The 27,005-nt window shown below is 40.8% G+C and overlaps 1 protein-coding gene across 1 annotated transcript in view; it reads left to right on the plus strand.

Annotated features, from left to right (window-relative positions):
- Nucleotides 1-26,700, plus strand: part of Arpc1a (actin related protein 2/3 complex subunit 1A) — a 35,194-nt gene extending 8,494 nt beyond the window's left edge. The window contains exons 3-10 of the mRNA XM_005339730.5: nt 4,953-5,057; nt 11,508-11,730; nt 13,880-13,987; nt 16,907-17,119; nt 20,479-20,554; nt 20,752-20,945; nt 23,070-23,160; nt 24,752-26,700. Coding sequence (XP_005339787.1) covers nt 4,953-5,057; nt 11,508-11,730; nt 13,880-13,987; nt 16,907-17,119; nt 20,479-20,554; nt 20,752-20,945; nt 23,070-23,160; nt 24,752-24,790 — 1,049 coding nt within the window. The 3' untranslated portion in view covers nt 24,791-26,700. The remainder of the gene's footprint in view (nt 1-4,952; nt 5,058-11,507; nt 11,731-13,879; nt 13,988-16,906; nt 17,120-20,478; nt 20,555-20,751; nt 20,946-23,069; nt 23,161-24,751) is intronic.
- Nucleotides 26,701-27,005: the final 305 nt, after the last annotated feature.

A 27,005-nucleotide genomic window follows, 5' to 3' on the forward strand; every position in this document is an offset into this window, starting at 1 on the left:
TGATTTTTTGGTTTTTGGTACTTGGGATTGAACTCAGAGGCACTCAACTACTGAGCCAGCCCTATTTGTATTTTATGTAGCGCCTCACCATTACAGAGGCTAACTTTGAATTCAGAATCCTCCTGCTTCAGAATCCGGAGCTGCTGGAATTACAGGCATGTGCCACCACACTAGCCTGATATTTTTATGAAGCACTCTTAGCTATAAACATAAACTTTTTTCTTAGAACTGGCTTTACTAGCTGGTTACAGTGGCGCATGCCTGTAATCCCAGCTACTTGAGAGGCTGAGACAGGAAGATTGCAAGTTCAAGGCCAGCCTTAGCAACTTCATGAGACCCTGTCTCAAAATAAAAATAAACAAACAAATAAATAGAGCTAGGGATATATCTCAGTTGGTACAGTGCTTGCCTTGCATTCACAAGGCCCTGGGTTCAGTCCCCAGCATCAATAAATAAATAGTAAGTAAGTAAGTAAATAAGTAAGTACTGCTTGCTTTCAGCTTCCATTTGCATAGAATATTATTTTCCATTCTTTCACTTTCAGCCTACAGATGTCTTTACCTACAAGATTTGTGTGTGTGTGTGTGTAGTGCTGGGGATTGAACGCAGGGGCACTTTACCACTGAGCTACATCCTCAGTCCTTTTTATTTTTGAGATCAGAGGTTAACCTCAAACTTACAGTCCTCCTGCCTTATTCTTCTGAGTAGCTAAGATAACAGGCAGGTGCCACTTGCCCGTGAGATGTGTTTCTTGCAGACAATATATAGTTGGGTCTTTTTAAAAACAAATTCAGTCTGCCAGTCTGTCTTTTAATTGAAGAATTAAAACCATTTACATTTAGCATTATTATAGAGAGATGTATATTATTTCCTGTCATTTTAATTTATTTCTAATGTTTGTTTCAATACAAATTCTCAGTTGCTTATCTCTTTCTTTTACCTCTAATACTGGGGATTAAAAACCCAAAGATGCTATACCACTGATTTACATCCCCAGTTTTTTAAACATATTTGTATTTTGAGACGGTCTTGCTAAGTTGCTGAGGCTGGCCTCAAACTTGTAGCTGGGGTTATAGGCATGCAACCCTGCTCCTGGTTGCTTATCTATTCATCTAGTGAGATTTATTCTTTCTTGGGCTCTCTTGGTGTCTTCTTATGTTTGTAAAAATCCTTTAAGGATCTTCTGCAATGCTGGCTTAATGGTCATGAATTCCTTTAGCTTATGCTTATGTTGAAAAATCTTTATTTCATTTTGATTTTGAATGATTGGATATTGTAATCTGGTATATCCAGCTGGTAATTTCTGCTAAGGAATCCAATGTTGTTTTGATTGGTAGTTCTCTAAATGTGACCCTTTTTTTTGTTGTTGTGGTTGTTGTTGTCTTTTGTTTTGTTTTAGGGGGTGTGGCTTTAAATTTTTTTATCTTTATTTTTGGCATTTTAATTATAATGTGTTGTGAGGAGTTCCTTCAAGTTTGTCTTGTCTATTTGTGGTTTAAAATGCTTCCAGTATCTGGATGTCCATCTTGTTTCCAAAGTTTGGAAATTTTTTCTGCTATTATTTCACTAAATAGATTATTAATGTCATTAACTTAGATCTCTGCTCCCACCTCAGTGCTTAATCTAATCTATTGGTGAGACTTTCCACTGAGGTTTTTTTATTTGCTTAATTTTTTTATTTGGTTCTTTTTCAGAATCTCTCTCTTTATTGAAATGCTATTCTTTAAAAAAAATTTAGTTGTTGATGGACCTTCATTTTATTCCATTTTATTCATTTATTTATATGTGGTGCTGAGAATCAAACCCAGTCCCATACATGTGCTAGGCAAGTGCTCTACCACTGAGCCACAACCCCAGCCCCTGAAATGCTGTTTTCTCTCCTGTATTTTCTCCCATAGTTCGTTCCTTAGGTCTTCTTTTAATTCACTTATCATTTTAACTTCAACCTTTTATATTCTTTGTCCAGCATTTCCACTTCTGTGATGTCTATGAGTTCAATTATTGGAGGTTTATGGACCTTTGGAGGCAGCGTATTTCCTTGTTTTCTTGTATTTCTTGTCTTTCTGTGTTGATATTTGCCCATCTGCTATAACGGATCTCTTTTCCGCTGTTATATGAGGATCCTTAGTGTGCTGCTTTGTCTTTACTGTGTCCTGAACCAGGGGTTAATGTCTCTATGTTAAAGCACCTACTCAGTGTTTTATAAAGCTGTGATCAATCCCTGGCTACTTTGGGAGGAGATGAGGATCAGGTCTCAAGTGCAACTACCTGAGAGCATATATACAAATAAGCCATAAAAATGTACTTAAAAATGTTTTCTACAACTCCACTAGTCCAGAAGTTGGAAAGGGGAGTTATATTCTATAATAGACTGAAAAATTAGTTTTAAAATAACATAAATTGATATTATACTATATGGGACATGAGGAAGTATAAAAGGTAAAAGAAAAAAAGATAATAAAAACAGGAAAGCAAGAGGGAAAAGAGAGGAAGTAAAAGCAAGAAGGAAGAAAACAGGAGAGTACAGAAAAGAGAAAGAAGAAAAAGATAGAACGAATAAATCCAGTCAACACATTATCTCATTAAAAAAGACAAAGAAAAAAGAACAAGAGTATGAGGGAAAGGAGAAAAGATGATGAGAAAAGAGACACAATATAGAAAAGAGGAAGAAGAAAAAGGAAGATTTACTGAATGAATAAATCCAACTCACATATTACCACATTGGAAAAAAAAAAGCTTTATGTGGTGGAGCATAATCCATAATCCACCTATTCAGGAGTCTGAGGCAGGAAGATCACAAGTTCAAGGTTAGCATCAGCAACACAGTGAAACGCCATCTCAAAACAAAAGATAAAAAGAACTGGGGGCCTGGGGGTTGTAGAGTGCTTGCTTCGTATGTGTGAGGCCCTGGGTTGATCCTTAGCACTACATAAAAATAAATAAAGGTATTGTGTCTACAACTGAAAATTAAAAAAAAAAAAAAAAAAAGCCGGGATGTAGTTTGGTGAGAGAGCTCTCCAGGTTCAATCCCCAGCACTAAACAAACAAAACAACAACAACAACAAAAAAAAAAACAAAAAGAAGAAGAAGAAGAGGTGGGGGAGGGCATACAGAAAAGGAAACAGCTGCAGGTGTGCAGTGCCCACACCCTGGGGGCTTACAGTTGTCCCAGCACCATGTGTTGAAGTCTCTTATCTTGGCACCTTTGTTGAAAATCAATTGAACACAAATATGAGAGTTTATTTCTGGACTGTCAGTTCTGTTCCATTGATCTTTGTATTTATCCTACTGTAACTCTGCAGGAAGTTCCAGCTTTTTTTTTTTTTTTTTTTTTTTGAGATTGTTTCAATTATTCTGTGTCTCTTGCATTTCCACATGTATTTTAGGGTCATTCTATTCATTTCTGTTAAGAAAACTACTGAGATTTTGTTAGGGTTTGTTTGAAACTAAAAATTCAATATCTTTTTAAAGCATTTCAAAGTTGGGTGTGGTGGTGCATACTTGTAATTCCAGTGACTCAGGAGGCTGAGGTAGGAGGATCACGAGTTCAAAGCCAGCCTCAGCAACTTAGCAAGGCACTTGCAACTCAGACCCTATCTCTAAATAGAATATAAAAAAGGGCTGGGGATGTGGCTCAGTGGCTAAGCACCCCTGAGTTCAATTCCCAGTACCAAAAAAAAAAAGCATTTCAGATATTTTCCACTCTTATTTTTAAGTAAATCTTGGTACATGAACAAAGTTCACTCCAATTATTGTGGGATGAAGTGAAGACCTAATAAGAGCATTTGATTGGGTAGTTTCACAGGTACATCCTGCAGTACACTGAATCCAGAGCTACTTCGAAACTGAGCTTCTTATGTCTTCTGTTTCTACTTTCTCATATAAAAATAGGTTTTGGGAATATTTCAAATTATTGTTAATACAGATCCAAATTTTTATGATACTGTAATTTAAAATTTATAGTTCTGTGTAGGTTTCAATTTGGATTTGGCTTTTGAAAACTCTGCCTCTTAAAAATTTGGAGAAATATATAGCTTGTTTCCAGAAAAATACTAAAAGCCTTAGGATTTAAAATAGATCTAAATATTTACCTAGTTCCATAGTGTCATCTCAGCTTTCCTGAGAAGAAAGTGATTATATAGATGGGGAAACTATATATCCTTTTTAAAAAAAATTTATTTATTTGTTTTTGTGTGATACTGAGGATCGAACCCAGGGTCTCGCATGTGCTACCACTGAGTCACAACCCCAGCCCTATATAGCCTAATTTTAAGAAATCAATGTTTAAGAAGAAAAAGAATGGATGAACTAGGAAGAAAAACATACATATATACCAGTAAGATCCATTTCTCATAATATTTTGGCATGGTTCAGGAAATTTGAAAATAGAATTTTATTTTGTGACTTCTATTGACTTTATTGTAAAGGAAAACTTCCATATAGTTTATCAGCAGAATCTGATTTTGTCCATGACAATAGTAATGGAAATCTATAAACTATTTTCAGCATTTCAGAAAGTAACAGAAATTAAATATTTATCTCTATTAATGTAAAATATTTTCACTGTGATCTGAAGTTATTTCAGCTAAATATAATAACATTATTTATTTTTTGCTAGTTAGACTCTAGTTGACAATTAATTGTATACGTTTCTGGAAAAATTAATTTCTAAATTTAGTTTTCCTATACAACATTTTAAAATATAGGGTACAAGTAGAGGAGATAAAATAAAGAATACCCAGTGCACACACAGACGCACATATAATAAAAACAAAAGAATTTTTCAGGGGTGAATTTGGGAAACACTTTTTCAAAACAGTTTTCCTATTCTGTCTTTTTAAAATCTAACAGTGACATCCTTTTTCTGGTTTGGGGGGATTTTTGTTTGTTTCTTTGTTTTGGTGATAATATCAAGATCAGGTGTTAATAATTATTCTGTCTTCTTTCCCCAGAGATTGCCCTTAGCCCCAATAATCATGAAGTGCACATCTATAAGAAGAATGGGAGCCAGTGGGTGAAAGCTCATGAACTCAAGGAGCACAACGGACACATCACAGGTAAATGAAGGTAGCTGTAGGCTTAACATGGTATTTCCAAATTAAGCCTCTGTTTAAATGACAAGCTTAATAAAGTATATGGGCCATAACATTTAAAACTACGCAGTTTTTACTGCATTTTTTTAAGAGTTTATGGGTTTTTTTAAAATATTTATTTTTTAGTTGTAATTGGACACAATACACTTATTTTATTTATTTGTATGTGGTGCTAAGGATCGAACCCAGAGCCCTGCACATGCGAGGCAAGCGCTCCACCGCTGGGCCACAACCTCAGCCACTACTGCATTTTTTTTTTTTTTTAAGAAATTTTGAGAAAATGTCATAATATTTCCCTCAGTTGTTAATTGCTTCTTGTGGCCCAGCTGTTACACAGTAGCTACTACTACCTATCCTCTGATCAGGAGATAGACATGAACACTAAAAGTGTACCATGTGAAAAGGTAGACACCATGAAAACATGAGCCAAAAATGTGTTCCCAACTGCTTCAGGATACAGTGTCTTCTAAAATTCTGTTTGTGTTGTTTTTGGGTGAAAGAAGACTTAACAAAATATTGAAAAGAGTAGTATAACAAACACCTGTCTCAGATTTATCTGCCACCATAACTAACAACGTTTTTCCTATACCAGAAAATACTATTTTTCTTGTATCAAGAAATTTCAGGGAAAAAGAAATATAAAATAAGGAATATTATTCCAGATATTGGTAAAGTCCCTCCCACCACTAGTCCTTTTCTGTACCTTCAAAAGGCCGACTGTAATTTGCCGTGACATCATCTCAAGTGTTTTGGTTTATTTTTTTGGCACTGGGAATTGAACCTGGGGGCACTTTTACCACTGAACTATATCCCCAACCCTTTTATTTATTTTTTTTTTGAGATAAGATCTTGCTAAGTTGTTGAGGCTGGCTTCAAACTTGTGATCTTCCTTCCTCTGCCTCCTGAGTTACTGGGATTACAGGTGTGCACCACTGCACTCTGCATCCCACGTAATTTTTAATATTTTACATACGTTTTAAATATTTTACATAAATTTGTAAGCAATTTTTGGTACTATCAGCTAGTATTTATAAATTCTACATTAAGTGCCATTTAATTCATCTCCTGCAGGTTGCTTTTGTATTTGACATTATTTCCGAAATGTATCTACGTTGGTGTTATCTAGTCAGGTTTATTCCTTTTAGCTTCTAGTTAGCACGTCATACCTCATTTATTGACTCTTTCCTCTATTGAAGGACATTTAGGTTGTTTCCAGGTTTTCCTTATCACAGTGAAGGGCTAAATCAAACATCCCCATACAGATCCCTGTGAACCTACATGTGCTTGTGAGGAGATAGTATAGTACGCTTGTTATACCACAGGAGAGAAGTGAATTTTCCTGATTAATAGAAAGGCTTAGCATATTTCAGATCATATTAGCCATCTGAGTTTTGTGTTTCTTTTTTTGAGTTTCTCCCATCCAAGTCCTAACCATCCAAGATCAGATGAGATCGGATGTGTTCAGGCTAGTATGGCTATAGACTGTTTTTTATGATGTTTCTGATTTCTAACTCTTGACCATCTTTTCACTGAGTTCTTGTTTTTTCCTTGTTGATTTGTGGAAGATTGCATTTATAGCATGTGGTTTGGGCAGGTTCCAGAATACACATTTTTTTCTTGACAAAAGCTGTTAATGAATAGATGGATAAATGTGGCAAGCACAGTTCTTTTATTTTGTTCTGTTTTGTTTTGTTTTGTTTCTGGTACTGGGAATTGAACCCAGAAGCATTCTACTGCTGAGCTACTCCCAGTTCTTTTTGTTTTATTTGGAGACAGGGTCTTTATCCAGGCTGCCCTCAAATTTGTGATTCCCCTGCCTCAAAATCCTACCTAGCTGGGATTACAAGCATGCACCACCATGCCCTACTTAGGAAACCAAATTTAGATATCAAATTTCAGGAGCACTTATTGCTTTATTAAGTTAGATCTGGCTATTTAAAACAAAAAATATATTCACTTATTTGACTGTTTCAAGAGAATTTTTGTTCTTTGATTTTTACTATCACAGTTTCTTTCTTATTTCCTGGCAGAGTAATTGACTTGCTTTGAACGATTTGACCAAGCAGATCAAAACTTATCAGCCAGGCCCAGTGGTGCACCTGGTGTCTTGGGAGGCTGAGGCAGGAAGTTGACCTGTCTCTAAATAAAATACAAAATAGGCCTGGGAAGGTGGCTCAGCGGTTCAGTGTCCCTGAGTTCAATTCCCAGTACCCCAATTTAAAAAAAAAAATCAGACTGGAGATGTAGCTCAGTGGTAGAGCAGTTGGGCTAGTGTGCACAAGGCCCTAGGTTTGATCACCAACACCACAAAAAATGAAGGGAAAGAGGGAAGGAGGAAATATTTTTCATAACTTTTCAGGTACAAATTTCTCACTGCCATCTGGCTTTTCCCTCTCCTCAAAATGACATTTTCATTTCAGCAGTGATTTTTTTTTTCCTTTTAATTGCAGCTAAAAATACCGATTAGCTTAAAAATGTCCTTCTTCAAGTCAGAGAAAATTTGCCGTGTTTTTGTCATTCTGCATCCTTCAAAAGTTGTCCAGCATTCCCCAGGAAAAACTCACGACCACTCTTCTTGCTTTTTACCAGTGATTTGTTTGTGGTACTTTTGTGCAGGTCACCAAAGCAGCACCAAAGACATCATTTCTATTTATGTTGCTGTTGCTTTCCCACGACCTGATTTCTGTTAGGTTTGGCCTATTTTGCTTAAGTTCCTTTGCCAATGGCTTTATGACCTATGAATAAGGATTCTCATGATTTTAATTGGAACTTTAGCATTAGGAAATGCTTTTAAATAAGAGAAGGCTAAGATGAGGGCTGGGGATGTAACTCTGTGATAGAGCACTTGTCTAGCATGAACAAGGTCCTGGGTTGAGTCCCCAGTACCATTAAAAAAAAAAAAAAAGTCTAAGATGAAAGACACCAAAAATAGCCAAAAGTGTGAAATAATTATAGTCTTTTCTTCCCCACTTTTCTTTTGGGGTTCTTTGAACTTGGGCCTGTTTTCTATCTACTTATTCAAACAGCATATCTTAGATCTGAAACAACTGTTGTTGGAAAAATCTAAATATAACTCTGTGATAGGAGACCAAGGATCAGACATTTTCTTAGCAAGATAGTAACTGCAGGGGAAAAAAAGAGATCTGAAATATTCTAGAAGAAAAGACTAGTATTACAGAGAACAGGAATATGGCCAACATCAAAGGAATAGAAGAATTCTAAAGTTTTTCCTTTGAATTTATTCTTCTGCATTAAATACTTGATTTGTCCCACTTTTACAAAAACATTTTAATATGGAAACTCTTAAACAGTTAAAAAATAGTATAATGAGCCCCTTATACTCATCGCCCAGTTACAACAATAAACAACTCACAGCCAATCTTGTTCTTCTGAACTCACTTTCTCCATGACTTTACTATTTGAAGCACATCCTAGACATTTTATCGTTGCATATTTCAATGAATATCTATAAAAGGTAAGGATTCTTCTTTTTAACAATAGCCAATGATTGTTTAATAATAACCAATAACTTTTTTGTTTTCTTTTTGCTGCCGAGATTGAACCCAGGCCTCAAACATGGCAAGCACACACTCTACCGCTGAGCTACACCCTCAAATGTTACTTATAACTTTTGAGATCCAAGTAAGGTTCCACACATGATTGTGATTAGTTGATATGTTTCTTGAATCTTTTTTTTTTTTTTGTAGGTTCCCTTTCTTCTTTTTTTTTGCAGTTTATTTGTTAAGAAAATTAAGAGGAGGGGCTGGAGATGTGGCTCAGGCGGTAGCGCGCTCGCCTGGCTTGCGTGCGGCCCGGGTTCGATCCTCAGCACCACATACCAACAAAGATGTTGTGTCCGCCGAGAACTAAAAAATAAATATTAAAAATTCTCTCTCTCCCTCTACTCTCTCACTCTCTCTTTAAAAAAAAAAAAAAAAGAGGAGCTGGGGCTGGGGCTCACTGGTAGTACACTTGCCTGGCACGTGTGAGGCATTGGGTTCGATTCTCAGCACCACATATAAATAAATTAAAAAAAGGTCTATAACAACTAAAAAAAATTTTTTTAAATAAAAAGAAAATTAAGAGATTGGTTTGTGTTCTGTTGTATATCCCAGATCCTAGATTTCCTGATTAAAGGCTCATGGTGTCTTACATATCCCCCTGTACTCTGTATTTTCTATAAGTTATAGCTGAAGTTAGATTAAAAGTAAGGGAAAAAAATCAAATAAAATTCCTTCTCAAATACAGCATCACAAAACCATAAAAATTTTTTCTAAAAATCTTTAGTTTATGGTCTCATAAGATATGAACTTGATCTTTTCATCTGTAGGTATCTACTGACTTTACTTTTAGTCTCTAAGATATAAAACTGAAATTATAACAAATATTTTCCCAACACATCCTTCATATAGTCCTGCTTCATTAACCCAGAAATTCCAATGTTATCCATTTTAACAGATGACTTAGGAAACCATGATATGATCAGTGTTCGGAAATAATGTTTTTAAAAAGTAGAAGAAGGGCCAGGGTTGTAGAGCGCTTGCCTCATATGTGTGAGGCCCTGGGTTCGATCCTCAGCACCCACATAAAAGTAAATAAATAAAAATAAAGATATTGTGTCCATCTACAACTAAAAAAATTTACAAAAAAAGATGGGGGGGCTGCTGGGGTTGTGGCTCACTGGTGGTGCGCTTGCCTAGCATGCATGAGGCACTGGGTTCAAGTGTCAGCACCACATACATACAAATAAATAAATTTAAAAAAAAGATCCATGGACAACTAAGAAATATTTTTTAAAAAGCAGAAAATGTTTGTCATGATATTTATCCCATTTTGAAGCAGAAATGTATATGGGCATAAAGAATAGGGGCAGGGCTTTCCTAAGTTTCTGCAGGTTGCATTCTGAGGTTTGTCTTCTAATAATGTATGGGTATCATTTTGGGAGTAAAAATAAAATCTAAGCCAGGTAAGGTGTTGCATCCCCCAGCTACTCAGGGGGATCACAAGTTCAATGCCAGCCTCAGTAACGTAATGAAACCATGTCTCAAAAATTAGAAAGGACTAGGGATATAGTTCAGTGGTAGAGTGCCCTGGGTTCAATCCCCAATAATAACAACAATAATAAACTAATAGAGTGGACTGCAAAATTATCCTAAATTGAATGGGTGTGAAGTCTAAAATGCATATCATTTAAAGACAGCACCCATATTTTCTTTTTTTTTCTTTTTTTCTCTTGTACTAAGTTATTGGTACTTAACCACTGAGCAATGTCCCCAGCCTTTTTATTTTTGACTTTAGGATCCTTCACAGAGTTATCCAATAAGTAAAACTCTGTTTAAATTCAGATACATATTAAGAAAATTTCCTAGTTTAAGTGTAAAGAATCTCAAGGACTCTTTGACAGAACCTGTTTCGTGTAGAAAAGGTATTCAGAGCTGGGGATTAGCTCAATCATTGAGCACATACCCAGCCTTGAGTTCAGTCTCTAGTGCCAAAACAGAGAGAAAGAAAGATGTGTGTATTTAAATTAGTTTATCTGACAGTGAGTGACCTTCAGAAGAATATATAGTGAATCACAGTTTGTTTTTTTTTTCCTCTTTATAATGAAGATTATTTTTATTTACCCAGTGTGCCATTTTAGTTCAATGCCATATAGCAGAGCGTCAGTTAATATAATGGAATGAGATCTGTTAATGAATAAAGTTTCTTTCTTTCTTTCTTTCTTTCTTTTTTTTTTGGTACTAGGGATTGAACTCAGGGGCACTCAACCACTGAGCCACCTTCCCAGCCCTATTTTGAATTTTATTTATTTATTTATTTATAATATTTATTTTTTAGTTTTCGGCAGACACAACATCTTTCTTTGTATGTGGTGCTGAGGTTTGAACCCGGGCCGCACGCTTGCCAGGCGAGCACGCTACTGCTTTAGCCACATCCCCAGCCCCTATTTTGAATTTTATTTAGAGACAGGATCTCACTGAGTTGCTTAGTGCTTTGACATTGCTGAGGCTATCTTTGAATTCATGATCCTCCTGTCTCAGCCTCCCAAGCTGCTAGGATTATAGGCAAGCGTCACCACGCCAACTTAAAGTTACCTTTTATACCAAAAAAAACTAATAAAGGGAAAAGTAAAAGATAATGGATCTTCAGGATGGGTGGAAAGAATACCCTGCTTGGTTTTTTTACACTTTGCAATTATAAAACTGCATTAAAAGCAGCTCTTGTCCCACTCAGCCTCATGGGAGAATCCTGTGTCCCAGACATTTTGCAAAAAAAACCTTGTTGCCTTTGTGTGAGATGGCAATCAGGGCCATAAATGGGGAAGATGGACTGGGGGAAGCTACCAAACTCACATAAGGCCAGTATTCACACTCAGTCAGTGATCAAAGCAGATGACCCATATCTCATTTGCAGGTATTGACTGGGCTCCCAAGAGTGACCGCATCGTCACTTGTGGGGCAGACCGCAATGCCTACGTCTGGAGTCAGAAAGATGGTGTCTGGAAGCCCACCTTGGTGATCCTGAGGATCAATCGTGCAGCCACTTTTGTGAAATGGTCCCCTCTAGAGAACAAATTTGCTGTGGGAAGTGGAGCACGGCTCATTTCCGTTTGCTACTTCGAATCTGAAAATGACTGGTGAGCAACATCAGAGCTTTTCCTTCTCTATGGAATTGACATTGGACCGCCATGTTCTTGGTGACGTCTGGTGGCACTGTGGAAGGCCTTAGCTGCAACCCAGGTCTCCTCATCTGGAGATTGTGGATTTTTTTCCCTCTAAAATTCTCCGTTCTCTCTGAGCATTTCTTCTCATGTGTACAATGAGTCAGATCTCACATCTATTGTTTCCAAGTTCTGATCTCTTAACTTTTTTTTTCTGCAACATGCTATTACTGTTCTCACTCTCTACTGCTCAAATTTCTGTTTTCTTACTCTTATGTATAAATCATAAACTTGAAAGCGTTTCAGAGTGCCCTAAGGAATGATTTTTTTTTTCTGGCCATATCCATTAACTTAAAAATATCTCGGATTCTTGAAGCTAGTAGTGTTTTCCTTTCTTTTAAGCTGTTTTCTAACCAAATATGGATCTTGGTATAATATTTTACTTGTTTAAACCATTGGTATAAAAATTCACCAGAATATTAGAAGTATAATTAGGCTGTTGTGCTTATTTTGTTATATAAATTTCTTGGTTTAAGCCAGTTAAAAGCAGGTTACTTTTATGGCTAAATAACTTTTAAACTACTCCTTCCTGCAAATTTTAATAAGAAAACTGTTCTACCTGGCATGCGTTCAGGATGGAAGGTAAATATCCTTCAACATCAATTATCCTTCAGTATGAAACTGGCAGTGTTTGTGTTTCTACTAAAAATAGCAGAGTACACATTACTCTTTGTAGTGGAACTGTTTGTATTCTGCTGAAACAGTGAAAGGAACAGATTATCATGTTACATTATGTCATCTAGTAACACCTCGGAAATTTTTATTCTTTAGAAAGAAAGAGAATTTGCTAGAAGAAATTATAACATGTATTTTTCTTTCATTTATGTATAAAAATATGACAAAATGTCGAATGCTAGAAATCATTCAGAAGGTTCATGGTAATGAGTAGATACAAACAAATTTTATTAATATTCCTTTATGGCTGAACTTTAAGTCAGAGATTACTAGTTGACATTAATTTTAATTAATTTATATAAGGACCTTTTCCTTCTTGCTAAACTTCAACCATAGTAATCATTTACAATTTTATTCATCAAGAGACAGTCTCAAATATAGGTCAATTGAACTTTACTGTGGCAGAAGATATTATCTTGGAACAATTTGTATATTCAGGGCAGTTTCTCAGACATAATAGTTCACTAGTATGAAGTGAGAGCTTTAAAACAACCTCTCAGAAGCCTAAAATTCATTCATTTGAACTACTTATTATTTTGTTTGACATTCTTCCCTTAATTGAAAAGAAAAACTGCACTGAAACAATTCAGAATATCATCTTTTTGAGAATGAACTAGTTATCAGATAGGTTTCCAACAAAGATACTGTAAAACAGTAATCCAGCATTCAAGGAGAGGCATTTGGCTCCAGATTGTCTCAACACAAACAACTAGACATGGTTGGCTTTTAAACAGCAATCTGGGAACAAAAATTAACTTAGTGAAGCCAAAATAATGAGTGATTTTAGACATAAATAATCTTTTTTGAATGGCACTAGAGAATTAGAGACTAATCCCCAACAAGAGGTTCTTCTAATTTCTAGGTTGTGATTTCTCTAGGGGAAAAAAATAAGAATTTTTACCTTTGTGGAGATGTATAAAAGAAATTAAGCTTACAACCCAAAATTAACCCAGAATAAAACAAATCATTGAATATATATACATACAAACATATACATACATATATATATATATATATATATATATATATATATATATATTACAGTACTGGGGATGAAACCCATGGCCTTGCACATGCTAGGCAAGTGCTCTAGCACTGAGCTGCATCCCCAAACCCCACTGACTGTTTATAATAAAAATTCAAGTAATTTCAAACTTCAGTTTTGACTCTGAAGGTTAACATCCCATGTGATCTGATGTCCCGTGGGGCAATACAGAGTTCATCAGGTTCTCCTCTCTGTACTTTAGGCATGCACCTCCTTTCTGGCAGGAGACTTGGTAGGCAATGTGAAAACCACGCTTAGATGTTTCCACCTGGCACATGTTTAGGCCTATTTGGGAACTGTCACCTGACGCGTAGATAAACTAACCTAGGATTCCTCCTCTTGTAGGTGGGTAAGCAAGCACATTAAAAAGCCGATCCGTTCCACGGTCCTCAGCTTGGATTGGCATCCCAACAATGTTTTGCTAGCAGCAGGATCGTGTGACTTCAAATGCAGGTGGGAATGAATGAGAATTGATGACTTGAACCATTCATTTTTTGTCCTTCAGCAAATATTTGTAAGGTTTCTTTTCTATATAGGATACTTGGCTGGACACTCTGAGGGTCTCAAAAAAGAAAGGAAGTTGTGATCTAGAAAAGGAACTAATACACAGTAATTAAAGGAACAAGTGTGTTAAGTCATTGGGGCAGACGGCCATAGACTTGGAAATGGGGTGGGAGGGAGGAAGGGGCAGGGCCAAGAAAGTCTTTCTTATGGAATAGCCATGGTTTCAAGTACAGGGTGAGCTGCTGTCTGTCTGTCTGTTTTTCCCTTTCTCTCAGCCTGTCTCTCCTGACTGCAGTATTATTCTTCATTACATATTCCACACAGCAGACTCTGCAGATTCCTGAGTGAAACTAAGCTTAACAAAACAGAGCTGAACGGTACACCACAGGGCTATTACTGTGCTGTCCTTTTCAGTTAAAGCTTTTTATTTGCCATTAGCATGAAGCTAGAAGAAAAACAGCCACTTTGCTAAGAGCTTCAAGGATCACACCATGTAATTGCTTTTTAGAAGTTGTTCTTTATTGAGAAGGCTTTTTCTCCCTTAATGAAAAGAAAAGCAAATAAATGTTGCTTTGTGTGGACTCTTTGGCTGGGAATCAGGATGTGCATTTCTTCAGTACCTATGTGGAAAATTCCAGAGAACCTGGCCAGTGATTACTACACAGTAATATCCGAGGTTTATAAAGGGGGGTGTGTGGTGAGTATGACTGCAAGAATGAGTGATGGCAGCATTAGGGCACTCTATTCTGGAGTTTGGTTGTTTGTGGTCTGTTATCCAGAGTCATCCTAACTGCCTTGGAAAACGAACCGGGTGCAACTGCGCTGTACCACCTGGAGTTTTGTGGGGTGTCTAAAAGTCTGCTTGTGAAAATAGATTGCAGTTCTCTTGGTAATATTGATGTCCACAAACTTTTCTTTGATGTGAAGTCCTGTGCGTCGGGGTCTGTTCAAGAACCACCAGTCCTGGGTTGTTTTGGTTTTGTGGTGCCAGGGATTGAACCCAAGGCTTTGTATGTGCAAAGCAAGCAGTTTTCCTTGAGCTACCTCCTCAGCCCAACGCCAGTTCTTTCTAAGCCTCTTAAGCAGCCCCATTGTGAGGCTGAGTTGAGCAGCTAATTTACAGATCACTCACTGGCCTCTGCCTCATTGAAGCCTCATATCTTTCAGGGTTTCCACTGCCATTGTCATTGGGGTTGGGGTTATTTTAGGGAGTTTAGGTTCAGCAGTTTATTATTTGGTACTGGGGATTGAATCCTGGGGCACTTTACAACTGAGCCATATCGCCAGCCCTTCTTATTTTTTATTTCGAGACAGGGTCTCACTAAGTTGCTGAGAATTTGTGATCTTCCTGCCTCGTCCTCTGGAAGCTGGGTTCTAGGCGCGTGCCACTGCGCCCAACTAATTGAGAAATTTTCTAAAGAGAAAATGTAGGTGAACATGATGGCCCATGCCTATGATCCTAGTAAATGGAGAGGCTGATGCAACAGAATCTTAAGTTCCGGGCCAGCTTCTGCAACTTTGCAAGATCCTGTCTCAAAATAAAAAGGGCTGGGGATGTGCCTCAGTGGTAAGGTACCCCTGGGTTCAATCCCTAGTACTAGGGGCAGGGTGGGGGACCAAAGAGAATACAGCGTAGAAATACCATTAGGATGCAAAAAGGACCCAAAGGATAAATTTTCAACTGTCTGTCTTCCTTTTTTTAAAAAAAAAATATTTATTTTTTTTTAATAGTTGGACATAGTACCTTTGTTTTATTTATTTTTATGAGGTGCTGAGTGTCGAACCTAGGACCTTGCACGTGCTACACGAGTGCTGTACTGCTGAGCCACAACCCTAGCCTATGTCTTCCCCTTTTTAACTCTGGGCCCAAATATCTCTTATAGAGTTTCATGGAATTAGATAAAGAGTGAGTTAGAAAAAGACTTTGGACAGCATATATGAATGTCACAATGAATCCCGCTATTAATGCATAATTATAATTCACCAATAAAAAAAATTTTAAAAAGAGAGAAAGCTAGGGGTAGTGACACACATGGCACACACCTGTAATCTCAACAGCTCAAGAGGCTGAGGTGAGTTCAAAGCCAGCCTCTGCAACTTAGGCTCTCAGCAACTCAGTGAGACCCTGTCTCTAAATAAAATACAAAGAAGGGCTGGGGATGTGGCTCAGTAGCTAAACACCCTTGGGTTCAATCCCTGGTACCCCCCCCAAAAAAAAAAAAAAAAAAAAGACTGAGAACACTTGGTTGTGAAAGACGACCCTTCTCTCAGACTGTCCTGCCACAGAGACTGGATGATGGGCCTGAGGGTCAGGGGAGCCAGCCCATCACCTGACAGTGCTTGGAATCCTGCCCATTATTTCTTGCCGGCCTCCTTTGGTTTGTCTTTGGGTGTCTCTCTCTGTCTTATGCCATTTATATGTCACAGAGTGGCACATGGTTTCCTCTCCTCCATTGACTGGGCTTCCTGAAATACTGTGTTGAGAACGATGCTGAAGTAGACATGAAAGGACTCTGGTCCTTTAGCAAGGTCTGACATGAGCCAGGGAAGGACCTTCAGGTCTCCCAGAATGTGCGGTCCATGGAGGAGGGTTTTGTGTTCATTATGGAGAACAACCCCCCGGAGTCAGGTTCCCGTGGGTGCCCTTTGTCTGTACAGACTTGACCAGGTTTGAATTGGCCTGTAGGCAGCTCTTTGAACCACGGTTGACTTGTGGGGCTTGTGTACCTGAACGTGTCTGTCATGTTCTATTCTTTGTACAAGCCAGCCTCTATGTTCTGGGTTACCTTATGCGGCTGCCTGTGGCCATTTCTATATACGTATATTTTCATTTGCTTTTTCCCTCTCTCCCTACCCTTTAAACCATAGAGTATTTTCTGCCTACATTAAAGAAGTAGATGAGAAGCCAGCCAGCACGCCCTGGGGCAGCAAGATGCCTTTTGGTCAGTTGATGTCAGAATTTGGTGGCAGTGGCACTGGTGGCTGGGTCCATGGGGTCAGCTTCTCTGCCAGTGGGAGCCGCTTGGCCTGGGTCAGCCATGACAGCACCGTGTCTGTTGCTGATGCCTCAAAAAGTGTCCAGTGAGTATTTATTTACCTTGTGTGGAGGGGGAGCAGGGGTGGAGTCTCTCACCCCACTGGGGAGGGCACCTTTCCCTGAGAAGGATGGACACGAAAATAAAAATCACAGCTCAAGGGCTGGGGATGTGGCTTCGAGGCAGAGCACTTGCTTGGAGTGTGAAACCCTGGGTTCAGTCCCTAGTTACTGCCCCCCACTCCACCCCCCCACATACACACAAAAAAAATCCCAGCTAACTACAAGCAGCCTTTAAAGTTACAGACCCAGCTTTAAATGAGTTTGGGAAATATACAGAAGCATTAGATCTTCCTTCCAGAAACACTTCTTAATAGAAGTACTGGCAGTGAGTCCTTTGAAGAATCCCCTGGCTTGCTACTGATAAGGGTGCCTTCGAAATGGCCAGTTTAGTGTGTGTTCTGAATTCCTTATGGTGAGTCAGTGTCACTCATTGGCCTTTAGTTAATTAGGAGATATGTTCTTCCTCTGTGTAGTTAGCAAACAGCGCCTCCTTCTGCCACCTCTGGTGTCTGTGGAAGCGTATTGCAGTGACTCACTTGTGCATGGTGCCTGCTTAGCCTACAGCACTCTCTTAGACTTCAGATTCTTAATTGTGCCAGGCACCGTGGCGCACACCTCAGGAGGCTGAGGTAGAAGGAGTTCAAGACCAGCCTCAGCAACTTAGCAAGACCCTGTCTCAAAATAAAAAATAAGGAAAGGGCTGGGGATGTGGCTCAGTGGTTAAGCACCCCTGGCTTCACTCCCTAGTACAAAAACAAAAATCTTATTTGCTTATTAAATCATTAAATTCTGGAGAAAGACACAAGACTGGGATCCTTTTCCCCTTATGAGTCTTTGGTTGTCACTGGTGAGTCCTTTTCCACTGGCAGCTAAAGGCGGTCACTGTAAAAGTCTTAAGACTTTGAGACTTGCCAGCCTCTGTATGGAGAATCAGCCATGTGAGTGGCCCTTACTTCCTTGGCTGCACAGTGGCAGTGAAAGATAACATTGTCTTTCCTAACTGGACTGAATATGGGTTTTTTCTTTTCTTTTCTTTTCTTTTTTTTTTTTTTTTTAAGAGAGAGTGAGAGAGGAGAGAGAGAGAATTTTTAATATTTATTTTTTAGTTCTCGGCAGACACAACATCTTTGTTGGTATGTGGTGCTGAAGGTCGAACCCGGGCCGCACGCATGCTAGGCGAGCGTGCTACTGCTTGAGCCACATCCCCAGCCCTATTTTTTCTTAATTTTATTAAGTTTGGGGTAGTTTTCATAATTGTTGCTATTGATTTGTTTTTTGTGATAGTACTAGGGATTGAACCCAGAGGTGCTCTACCACTGAGCTACATTCCCAGTCCTTTTTTAAAATATTATATTGAAACAGAGTCTCACTGACTTGCCCAGGCTGGCCTCAAACTTGCAATCCTTCCTCCTTAGCCTCTTTTTTTTTTTTTTTAATATTTTTAGTTGTAGATGGACACAGTACCTTTATTTTATTTAATTATTTTATGTGGTGCTAAGGATTTAACCCAGTGCCTCACACGTGCTAGGCAAGGGCTCTACCACTGAGCCACACCTCCAGCCTCCTCCTTAGCCTCTTGAGTAATTGGAATTATAGGCATGACTCACTACATGTGGCTAACTTTATTTTTTTTTTAAATCCCACCATTAAAAAATAGTAATTAAAAATAAGAGATCCCACCGTTATAGCCTTTCAGAAAAGTTTGCACATGTATAGGCACTTATTTATCTTTTCATTTTTAACACAATAGTTCTATATTTTGTATAGCAGTTTGCCTTTTGTCATTCAGGAATATTTTGATGTCAGTGTTGATTTTTTTTTTTAATATAGTTGTAGATGGACACAATACCTTTATTTATTTATTTATTTATTTTTATGTGGTGCTGAGTATCAAGCCCAATACCTCACACGTGCTAGGAGAGTGCTCTCCCACTGAGGCACAATTCCAGTCCCTCAGTGTTGATTTTATACAATCTAACACACAGTTAAGTTCTTAGCAGATGCTTATTACAAGTCCTTGTCAACCCTCATATTGACTTATTATTTGCCTTTTCCAGTCCTGTACAAGTCAGATTACATGTCTCCTCTTCTCTTTCGCCAACATAAATATTTCAGGTAGCAACATATACCACAGTAAGAGCTTAAGATAATGCATTAGTTCTAAATTCCAGTACCAACTTGATTAAGGGGTCTTCTGAGACGCATAGAGTTATATATACTTTGAAAACATGTCACCTTTTGTGTAAAATTAGGTGCTCCTAATTCATCCTTCAGTGTTTGCCTGCCATGTCTGCAGCCTCTTTGCCAGCTACAAAAGTAGGTGTTACGCACATACACACACACATACACACACACACACACACACACACACACGCGCGCGCGCGCGCACTTGAATGTGAGCTCTTGGCTAAGACCAGGTTTGGTTCATGTTGGTAGCTTTAGCTCCTAACACAGGGCCTGGCTCTCAGTAAATACTTGCATAATACCAGGCCCCAGGGAAGATTACAACACGGACATTAACTCAACAGCCATAATGACGTTAAGAATTCCAACAGGCAAGAAGGAGGAGAAGCTGATTTGGGTCAAAGTTTTCTGGAAACTCCTCATGGAGGTAATCCAGTCAGATCCACATTCCAAAGCCTGGAATGGACTTGGATAAGCTAGAGGAGCAGAACCAACCCTGGGGGTAGAAGTACATGAGGGCAAAGGTAGAGACAGAAGAACCCGTCTCCTTGGAGACCAGCATGTTGTGAGTTGAAGGGGCCTCAGAACAGGGCAGAGCATAGGCTACAGAGAAAGCTGAGGCCTCAGTTAGTTCTTTCTTTCCTTCCTTTCTGTTTATTGGTGATTAAACCCAGAGCCTCATGCATGCTAGGCAAGCACTCTACCACTGAGCTACACAGCCAAAAACTATTTTTTTTTTTTTAAGATAAATAAATGGCTAAATTGCTGAGGCTGGCCTCACACTTATGATGCTCCTGCCTCAGCCTCTCAAGTTGCTGGGATTATAAGCATATTAAACCACCATACCTCACTTGTTCTTCTCCCACCCACCCACCCTGCTTGTGATGTTAAGGATGGATCCCAGGGCCTCCCTGGTACATGCTAGGCAAATATTCTACCCCAGAGTTACACCCCCAGCCTGAAGGCCCGTTTCTGAAGGTCACCTTGGGGTTGTGTGGTGCTTGAGATTCCAGCAAGGAGAGGTCAGGAGGCTCCTTTTAAACAGAAGTGTTCGTTGACACTGCAGAAACCCCCAGGAGAATGGGTCCTTTGTCATCCTGCAAGTCTATAAACTGCGTGGTATGGTTCCGCTCAATGTAACAAGTGTTCTTGTGTTTAGGGTCTCAACTCTGAAAACAGAGTTCCTGCCACTCCTGAGTGTATCATTTGTCTCGGAGAATAGCGTTGTGGCAGCTGTAAGTATCTCTCTTCTTTCTTCCTTGTAGCATGCTGTGTGCAATCTCCAAACAGGAACAATGCATGCTCTATGACACTGGCACAAAGTACAGCAGCTGCTTAGAGGAAACAGAGCTAGCTTGTAAGATGAAGAGGTGCCTGTCCCAGTGCACATTCTGCTAAGGAACCTCCAGGGCTGACTAACATCTTGTTGCAGGGCCATGACTGCTGCCCGATGCTCTTTAACTACGATGACCGCGGCTGCTTGACCTTTGTCTCCAAGCTAGACATTCCAAAACAGAGCATCCAGCGCAACATGTCTGCCATGGAACGCTTCCGCAACATGGACAAGAGGGCCACCACCGAGGACCGCAATACAGCCTTGGAAACGCTGCACCAGAATAGCATCACGTAGGTGCCACCAGCCAGGGCCCTGGGAGCCCCCGTAGTCAGTGCGCTGGCCTCCTTCCCTTGTTTCCTCACTGAGTCCTGCAAAATCCCTGTATACTGAGACCTGGACAGCCCCTCAGAAATGAGAACAGTGATATATCTGTGTCTCCCCCACTGCCAAGTTCTTGTTTTTAGTTTGTGACAGAGAGTGAACTGCTATCACCTTGTCACTTCTGTCCTTCAAGGTGCAGGTAGCATGAAGCATCCAGCAGGAGGAGTGAGGATCCTGTTAGACTGGGGTGGCAGGGCCTGTCGGGCAGCCTCTTCCCAGGCTCACCTTCTCAACAGGGGAACAGAGGACTTTGCCAAGGGCCATGTTCCTCTGGAAGAGAGCACAGAACAGGAAATATTGCTATATTCTGTTATTGTTCCAACTATGGATTTCAAGTAATGTAAATAGGATATTTGATTTAATCACAGAAACCAAATTATCCTATGATAGCCAAGAAACCTCTTGACTGACTTCTCATCAAGCATATGTGATTATAAAAGACAACAGAGCTATGTGTGGTGGCTTATATCTATAATCCTAGCTCCTCAGGGGGCTGAGGCAGGAGGATATCAAGTTTGAGGCCAGCCTCAGCAACTTAGTGAGACCCTGTCTCAAAATTAAAAAATAAAAAGGGCTAAAGGTGTAGCTCAGTCATAGAGCACCTCTGGGTTCAATCACCAGTACCCCATCCCCACCAAAAAGACAACAGAATTATGTACTGTCATATGTAACTAATTAAAACAAATTAAAAAAAAAAGATATTACAGTCCAGCATGGTGGGGCACACCCATAATCCCAGCTACTTGCAAGGCAGAGGCAGAAGGATGGCAAGTTCCAGGCCAGCCTCAGCACCTTAGTGAGACCTTGTCTCAAAGTAAAAATCAAAAGTGTTGGGGTGTAGCTCAGTGATAAAGCACCCCTGGGTTCAAATTCCCATGCCCCCCCCAAAAAAGAAATATATATATATATATTATATATATATAATATTTCTCCTCTAGATTTACAGAAACATCAAACTTTATGGACTAAACAGAATCAGATGGGATATAATTTCTCATTTTTCTGAGTGTACAGGTTGTAGCTCAGTTGGTAGGGCGCTTGCCTCGAATGCAGGGCCCTGTGTTCAATCCCCAGCACCACAAAAAAAAACAAAAAAAAAAAAAAACAAGCCTTTGCAGAGTGGACAGCTACTTTTATTTACAGAAATCAGGTCTCCTTTGCCCTAAAGCAATGCCTGCAAACTTGTTCTGTGATGGACCAGATAGAAAACATCATAGGCTCTGAGGGGCCAGAGTCTCAGTTGCAGCTACTCGGGTCCACCCTGTGGCACAAGGCAGCGGGGACAATCTGGAGAGCTGGCAGAACCTGTAAAAGCGATGCTCAGCTCTACAGAAGGCAGCGGCTCTACAGAAACCGCCAGTGTGGGCCGTGGTTTGCCATCACCTTCCCAGAGGGACAAGTTCTAGACGTTTCAGAGGAGAAAGAGAATAATATTGTCTGAGCTGTGGAGTTGATTTTTCTCCAACACTTTCCACATAAGTAGGCCCAGACAAGTTATTTCGTTTATCTGTTCCTCAGCTTAGCTTGGTGGCATCTGGAGAGTCTGCCCCCTGTAGCATTTGCAGTGATTCATTTCAGATGCAAGGAGGGCTCTCAGCCTTAGGCTCTGGCTGTCCCAGAGGCTGACTTGGGAGGTTTTGTTTAGAGCAAGTTGGATCTCAGTTATGCTCTAGTTTAACAAATACACACACACATTCTTTCCGTTTCCATTATTGCCATGGTCCTGCCACGAGCTGTTCCCCACACATTTATTTGCATGCTGTGAGCACTGGGTCACCTGCCTCTTCAGGTCACTCTGATTCACGCAGGCTCGTGACTTTTCCCCCTTATCATTTTTGCCTTTCCTGAACATCGGGTAATAAAGCCTTCTGGTTGTTTTCTGGGTCGGGTTGCTGCTTCCCAGTGTTGACGGACAGGTCCGATCCAGGAGTGGATGGCAGTTCATTTCCTCAAACATTCCTCACGCTGTCAGTCAGGAGGGCCGTGTTCACTCCCCACATTCTGCATAACCACTTGTTTTTGCTTTTTTTCAGTCAAGTGTCTATATATGAGGTGGACAAGCAAGATTGTCGCAAATTTTGCACTACTGGCATCGATGGAGCCATGACCATTTGGGATTTCAAGGTATTTCTACCTTTCAGAACAAATCTTGTGTTCAAACTCTTCATTTCTGGAAACGGTGCCAGCTCCCGTCACGGTAGAAGGACAGGCCGTTAGACAGACTGTGATTCTCCTGGCATCACAAAACTCTCCAGCAGAAGGGAGCCACTGTTCCCAGCGGCCTGGGTATCAACTCCTTGATGGCATTTACTCCCTGAGGAAAACTTGAGTGCTTTTGTTGGCAGCAGGCCCTGTGCTGGACACCAGCCTGTTATAGTATGTGTTTATGGTTTGCGCTAATTAGTGAACACCCACTGCATACCTGGTGGGTGCTGGGCAGGGTGCTGGTACTAAGGATGAGGAGGAGAAGAGTCCTTGAGGGGCTTTTCCAGGGGCAGGGGCTGGGTGGAGCTCTAAGAGAGAAGCCAGGGCCCCTGTTTCTGTGGAGGAAGGTGGGGGGCGGGGTGGACTCCCAATGCTGTGGGGAGGTGGTGGCACCCAAGCTGCACGTGAGACGTGATAGGGGGTAACAAGCGGGTGGGGAGTTAAGAAAGCAGAGGTGGGCGCCCCCATCTCCTGGAGCAGCACATGCAGACCAGCCATGACTCCCAGAGCAGGGTGCTGCCTGTGGGGTGTGCTAAAGAGAAGAGCCATGCAGGGCCTAGGACAGGGAGCCGGGCTGTCAGGAGCCAGCCAGGAGCTGCTTCAGGATCTGATGTAGGTGACAGTGGCCTGGGCTATTGCGCCAGAGAGCATTGTGGGGACATGAGCTCCTGCAGTGGCTGGGGCTGGACAGGAGGCACCAGGCTGGGGAGACCCTGAGGGTGCCAAGTGGAAGGGCACAGAGACAGTGGGGGACAAATCCAGGAAGACCTTGCGCTCTCCAGTTGGATGATAGGTGAGACAGGGAACCCGAGAGGAGGAGCAAGGGCAAGAGAAAGCTTAGGCTTCTGTGTGGCTCTGAACTGAACTTCTCCTGAGCAGCTCAGCATTTATAGTTTTGCCACTACCTGAGCATTTCCCTGATGTCCCATGCCCCGCCCCACCCTGTCACCTTGAGTCAGATACTCGGTATGGAAGAGGTTCCATGGTGCCCTTTGGAGAAACCAGCTGCCCTCAAATCTCTCGCCTTCTTTTTACCTTTGGCGCCACCCCTGCACCTTTCTCACCATCTGGAAGTGACGGTGTCTTGGCTCCCCCACCCACAGCTTCTTGTCTGTTGCATAAGTGCAGAGGTCTGGCAGGGTCCCCTCTGCGGGCCTCTCAGTGCCTGCTGTGAGAAGGCTGCCTGCCATTTGGGCATTCAGAGCAGGGAAGAGGCAAGGCACATGCGCACAGGCGGCCTTGTCCTGAGGGCCAGTGATGCAGGAGGAAGTTTGTGCTTAGGAACATGGAGGAGTGGGGGTGGCCCAGCACCCATGGCTGGGCCATGGGCACAAGGGCTTGGGGGAGCCCAGTCCTGGGGAGTCTGAGGGTGGAGCCTGGAGCCCATGGGTGGGAGCTGGGTGGGGTGAGGCCTACACTGCTTCAGGGAGGCAGAGTTCTAGCGCAGAGCCTGGGGGAAGCACAGTATCAACAGCTTTCAAAAGTCACCATTGTTCTCTGCTTTCTCAAGACCTTAGAGTCTTCAATCCAAGGCCTCCGGATAATGTGAAGCTGTGTGAGCCTCCCCCATCCAGCAGGAGAAACATGGCTGCCTGCCGCTCTGCCCCAGGGAGACGGTGAGGAGAGCCGCCCCAGGAAGCACTGTAAACACATGGGCAAACATCGTGTGTTTTTGTTTAAATATAATTGGTGAAAGTGTTGGTTTTTTAAAGGCAACAGTGGTTTTTTTTGTTTTGTTTTGTTTTTTTGTTTTTGCTATTTCATTCCATTCTTGACCAAAGCTTCTGTTCAAGTAGTTTATTATGGAAAATTGTCACACTAACTTAAAGGAAAGGGTGAGGGAGGTATGTAAATTGTCTGCTAGAAAATTAAATAAAAATCCCAAATGTGTTTTTGGTTTTGTTTCCTTATACTATTTCCATGTTTAATAGGAAAATATGGATAAATTCTTCATTAGATAAGCTTGTTTTTAGGGTAAAATCTTAGATTGCAGTTTCTTGTATTGCATCGTACCATCGATTGTGGGGCAGAACCATTTATTGAATGCTCTCTCCACATGACAATGCTTCTGCAAGTAAGTGCGCTGTACCTGGCAGCTGAGCAACAGAACAGCTTTCTCTTCTGAGCAGCCTGCCTTGTGGGAACCTGCCCAGGGGGACTCCAAGGTCCACTGTCCAGACTCTGCCCTGTACCCACCATGGGGCAGCCCCCTGCTGATAGAGCCCCATGCAGTGGGGGAAGGGAGACAGTATCATCTCAGTTTAGAGATTATTGTGCCTAAAACCAAGTTATTTTCATCCTAATTAGACATGTACTTTGATGTTGCAAATATAAGAATCTTATGAGGTACAGGTATAAATAAGTAGCAAAATAAACAAACATAAAGTGGGCTGCAGCCTGGCCATATGCTTTTTCTTTTTTTTTGGTACTGGGAATTGAACTCGGGCACTTGACCACTGAGCTACATCCCCAGCCCAATTTTGTATTTTATTTAAAATCAGGGTCTCACTGGGTTGCCTGGCTCCTCGCTGAATTGCTGAGTCTGGCTTTGAACTCGCCATCCTGATCCTCTCCCTCCACCTCCCAAGCAGCTGGGATTAAGGCATGCGCCTGGCCACATTCTTGATCTCACTGCTCAGAAAGTGATTCTAGCAGCTCTCTAGAGTGCTGGTAAAATGTCTGTCAGAGGACATCATGAGATTTGCAAAAGATTGATTTTGCCCTTTTGGCTATTTGTGGGAAGATTTCTCATCTCCAAGAAAGTCGAATGCCAGGGGTGTTGGCCTGGTGGCCTGCCCCATCCCCTGTGCTGTGGAGCCCTCTGCACCCCATGGCAGGAGCTCTTTGGTGCACACGTTTACACACAGTGCATCAGCCAGGCTGTCATTATGGAGAGGAGGATAGGCAGAAGCTAGCCCTGAAATAGGAATGAGCTCCAGCTTTCCTTTTAGGTTCATGATATGACTTGGTTGGACCAGCCAGAGATTTTTAGAGAGACAGTGTACCCCGGGAAAGAATCGACAGCCAAAAAAAAAAAAATTTTTTTTTTTACTTACTTTGACTCCAAAAACATAGTAGACACACAGTTATTTTGGGTTGTTTTTTTTTTTTTTTGTTTGTTTGTTTTTTAACTCACACCCAGGGAAGAATGTCTCCCCAGTCCCAGCTGCCAGATGCCTTCAGTGCTCTGCCATCAACCCTCTGAATCTGAGGGTTCTGAACCCCTGGGTTCTGTATCCACAGTGGGCCACATATGATGGTGATCCCATTCCATTATAACAGAGCTGAAAATTTTCTATTGTCTAGTGACGTCGGAGGTTGTAGTGCCATGTACCATTCACATTTGTGGTGAAGCTGGTGCAGACAAACCTACTCTACTGCCAATTGTGTAAAAGTGTGACTCATACAGTTATGTACAGTACATAATATGCGATGATAATAAAAAACTTTGTTTATGTACTGCTTATGTAGTTACTATGCTTATATTTTATTGTTTATTTATTTATTATTATTGTGTGTGTGTGTGTGTGGTAACTAAGGATTGAACCCAAGACCTCAAGTGTACTAGGTGAGCATTCTACCATTCAGCTACATCCCTGGCCCTTTTTAATTTTTTGTTTTGAAATAGGGTCTTTGTAAGTTGTCCAGGCTGGCCTCAAACTCTGAGTCTTCCTGCCTCAGCCTTCTGAGTGGCTGGGATGATAGGCTGGGATCATAGATATACACCACCATATCCAGCTTTATTGTTACTTTATAGTATACTC

The sequence above is a fragment of the Ictidomys tridecemlineatus genome, chromosome 10 (genome assembly GCF_052094955.1).
Source record: "Ictidomys tridecemlineatus isolate mIctTri1 chromosome 10, mIctTri1.hap1, whole genome shotgun sequence".
NCBI classification, from domain to species: Eukaryota; Metazoa; Chordata; class Mammalia; order Rodentia; family Sciuridae; genus Ictidomys; species Ictidomys tridecemlineatus.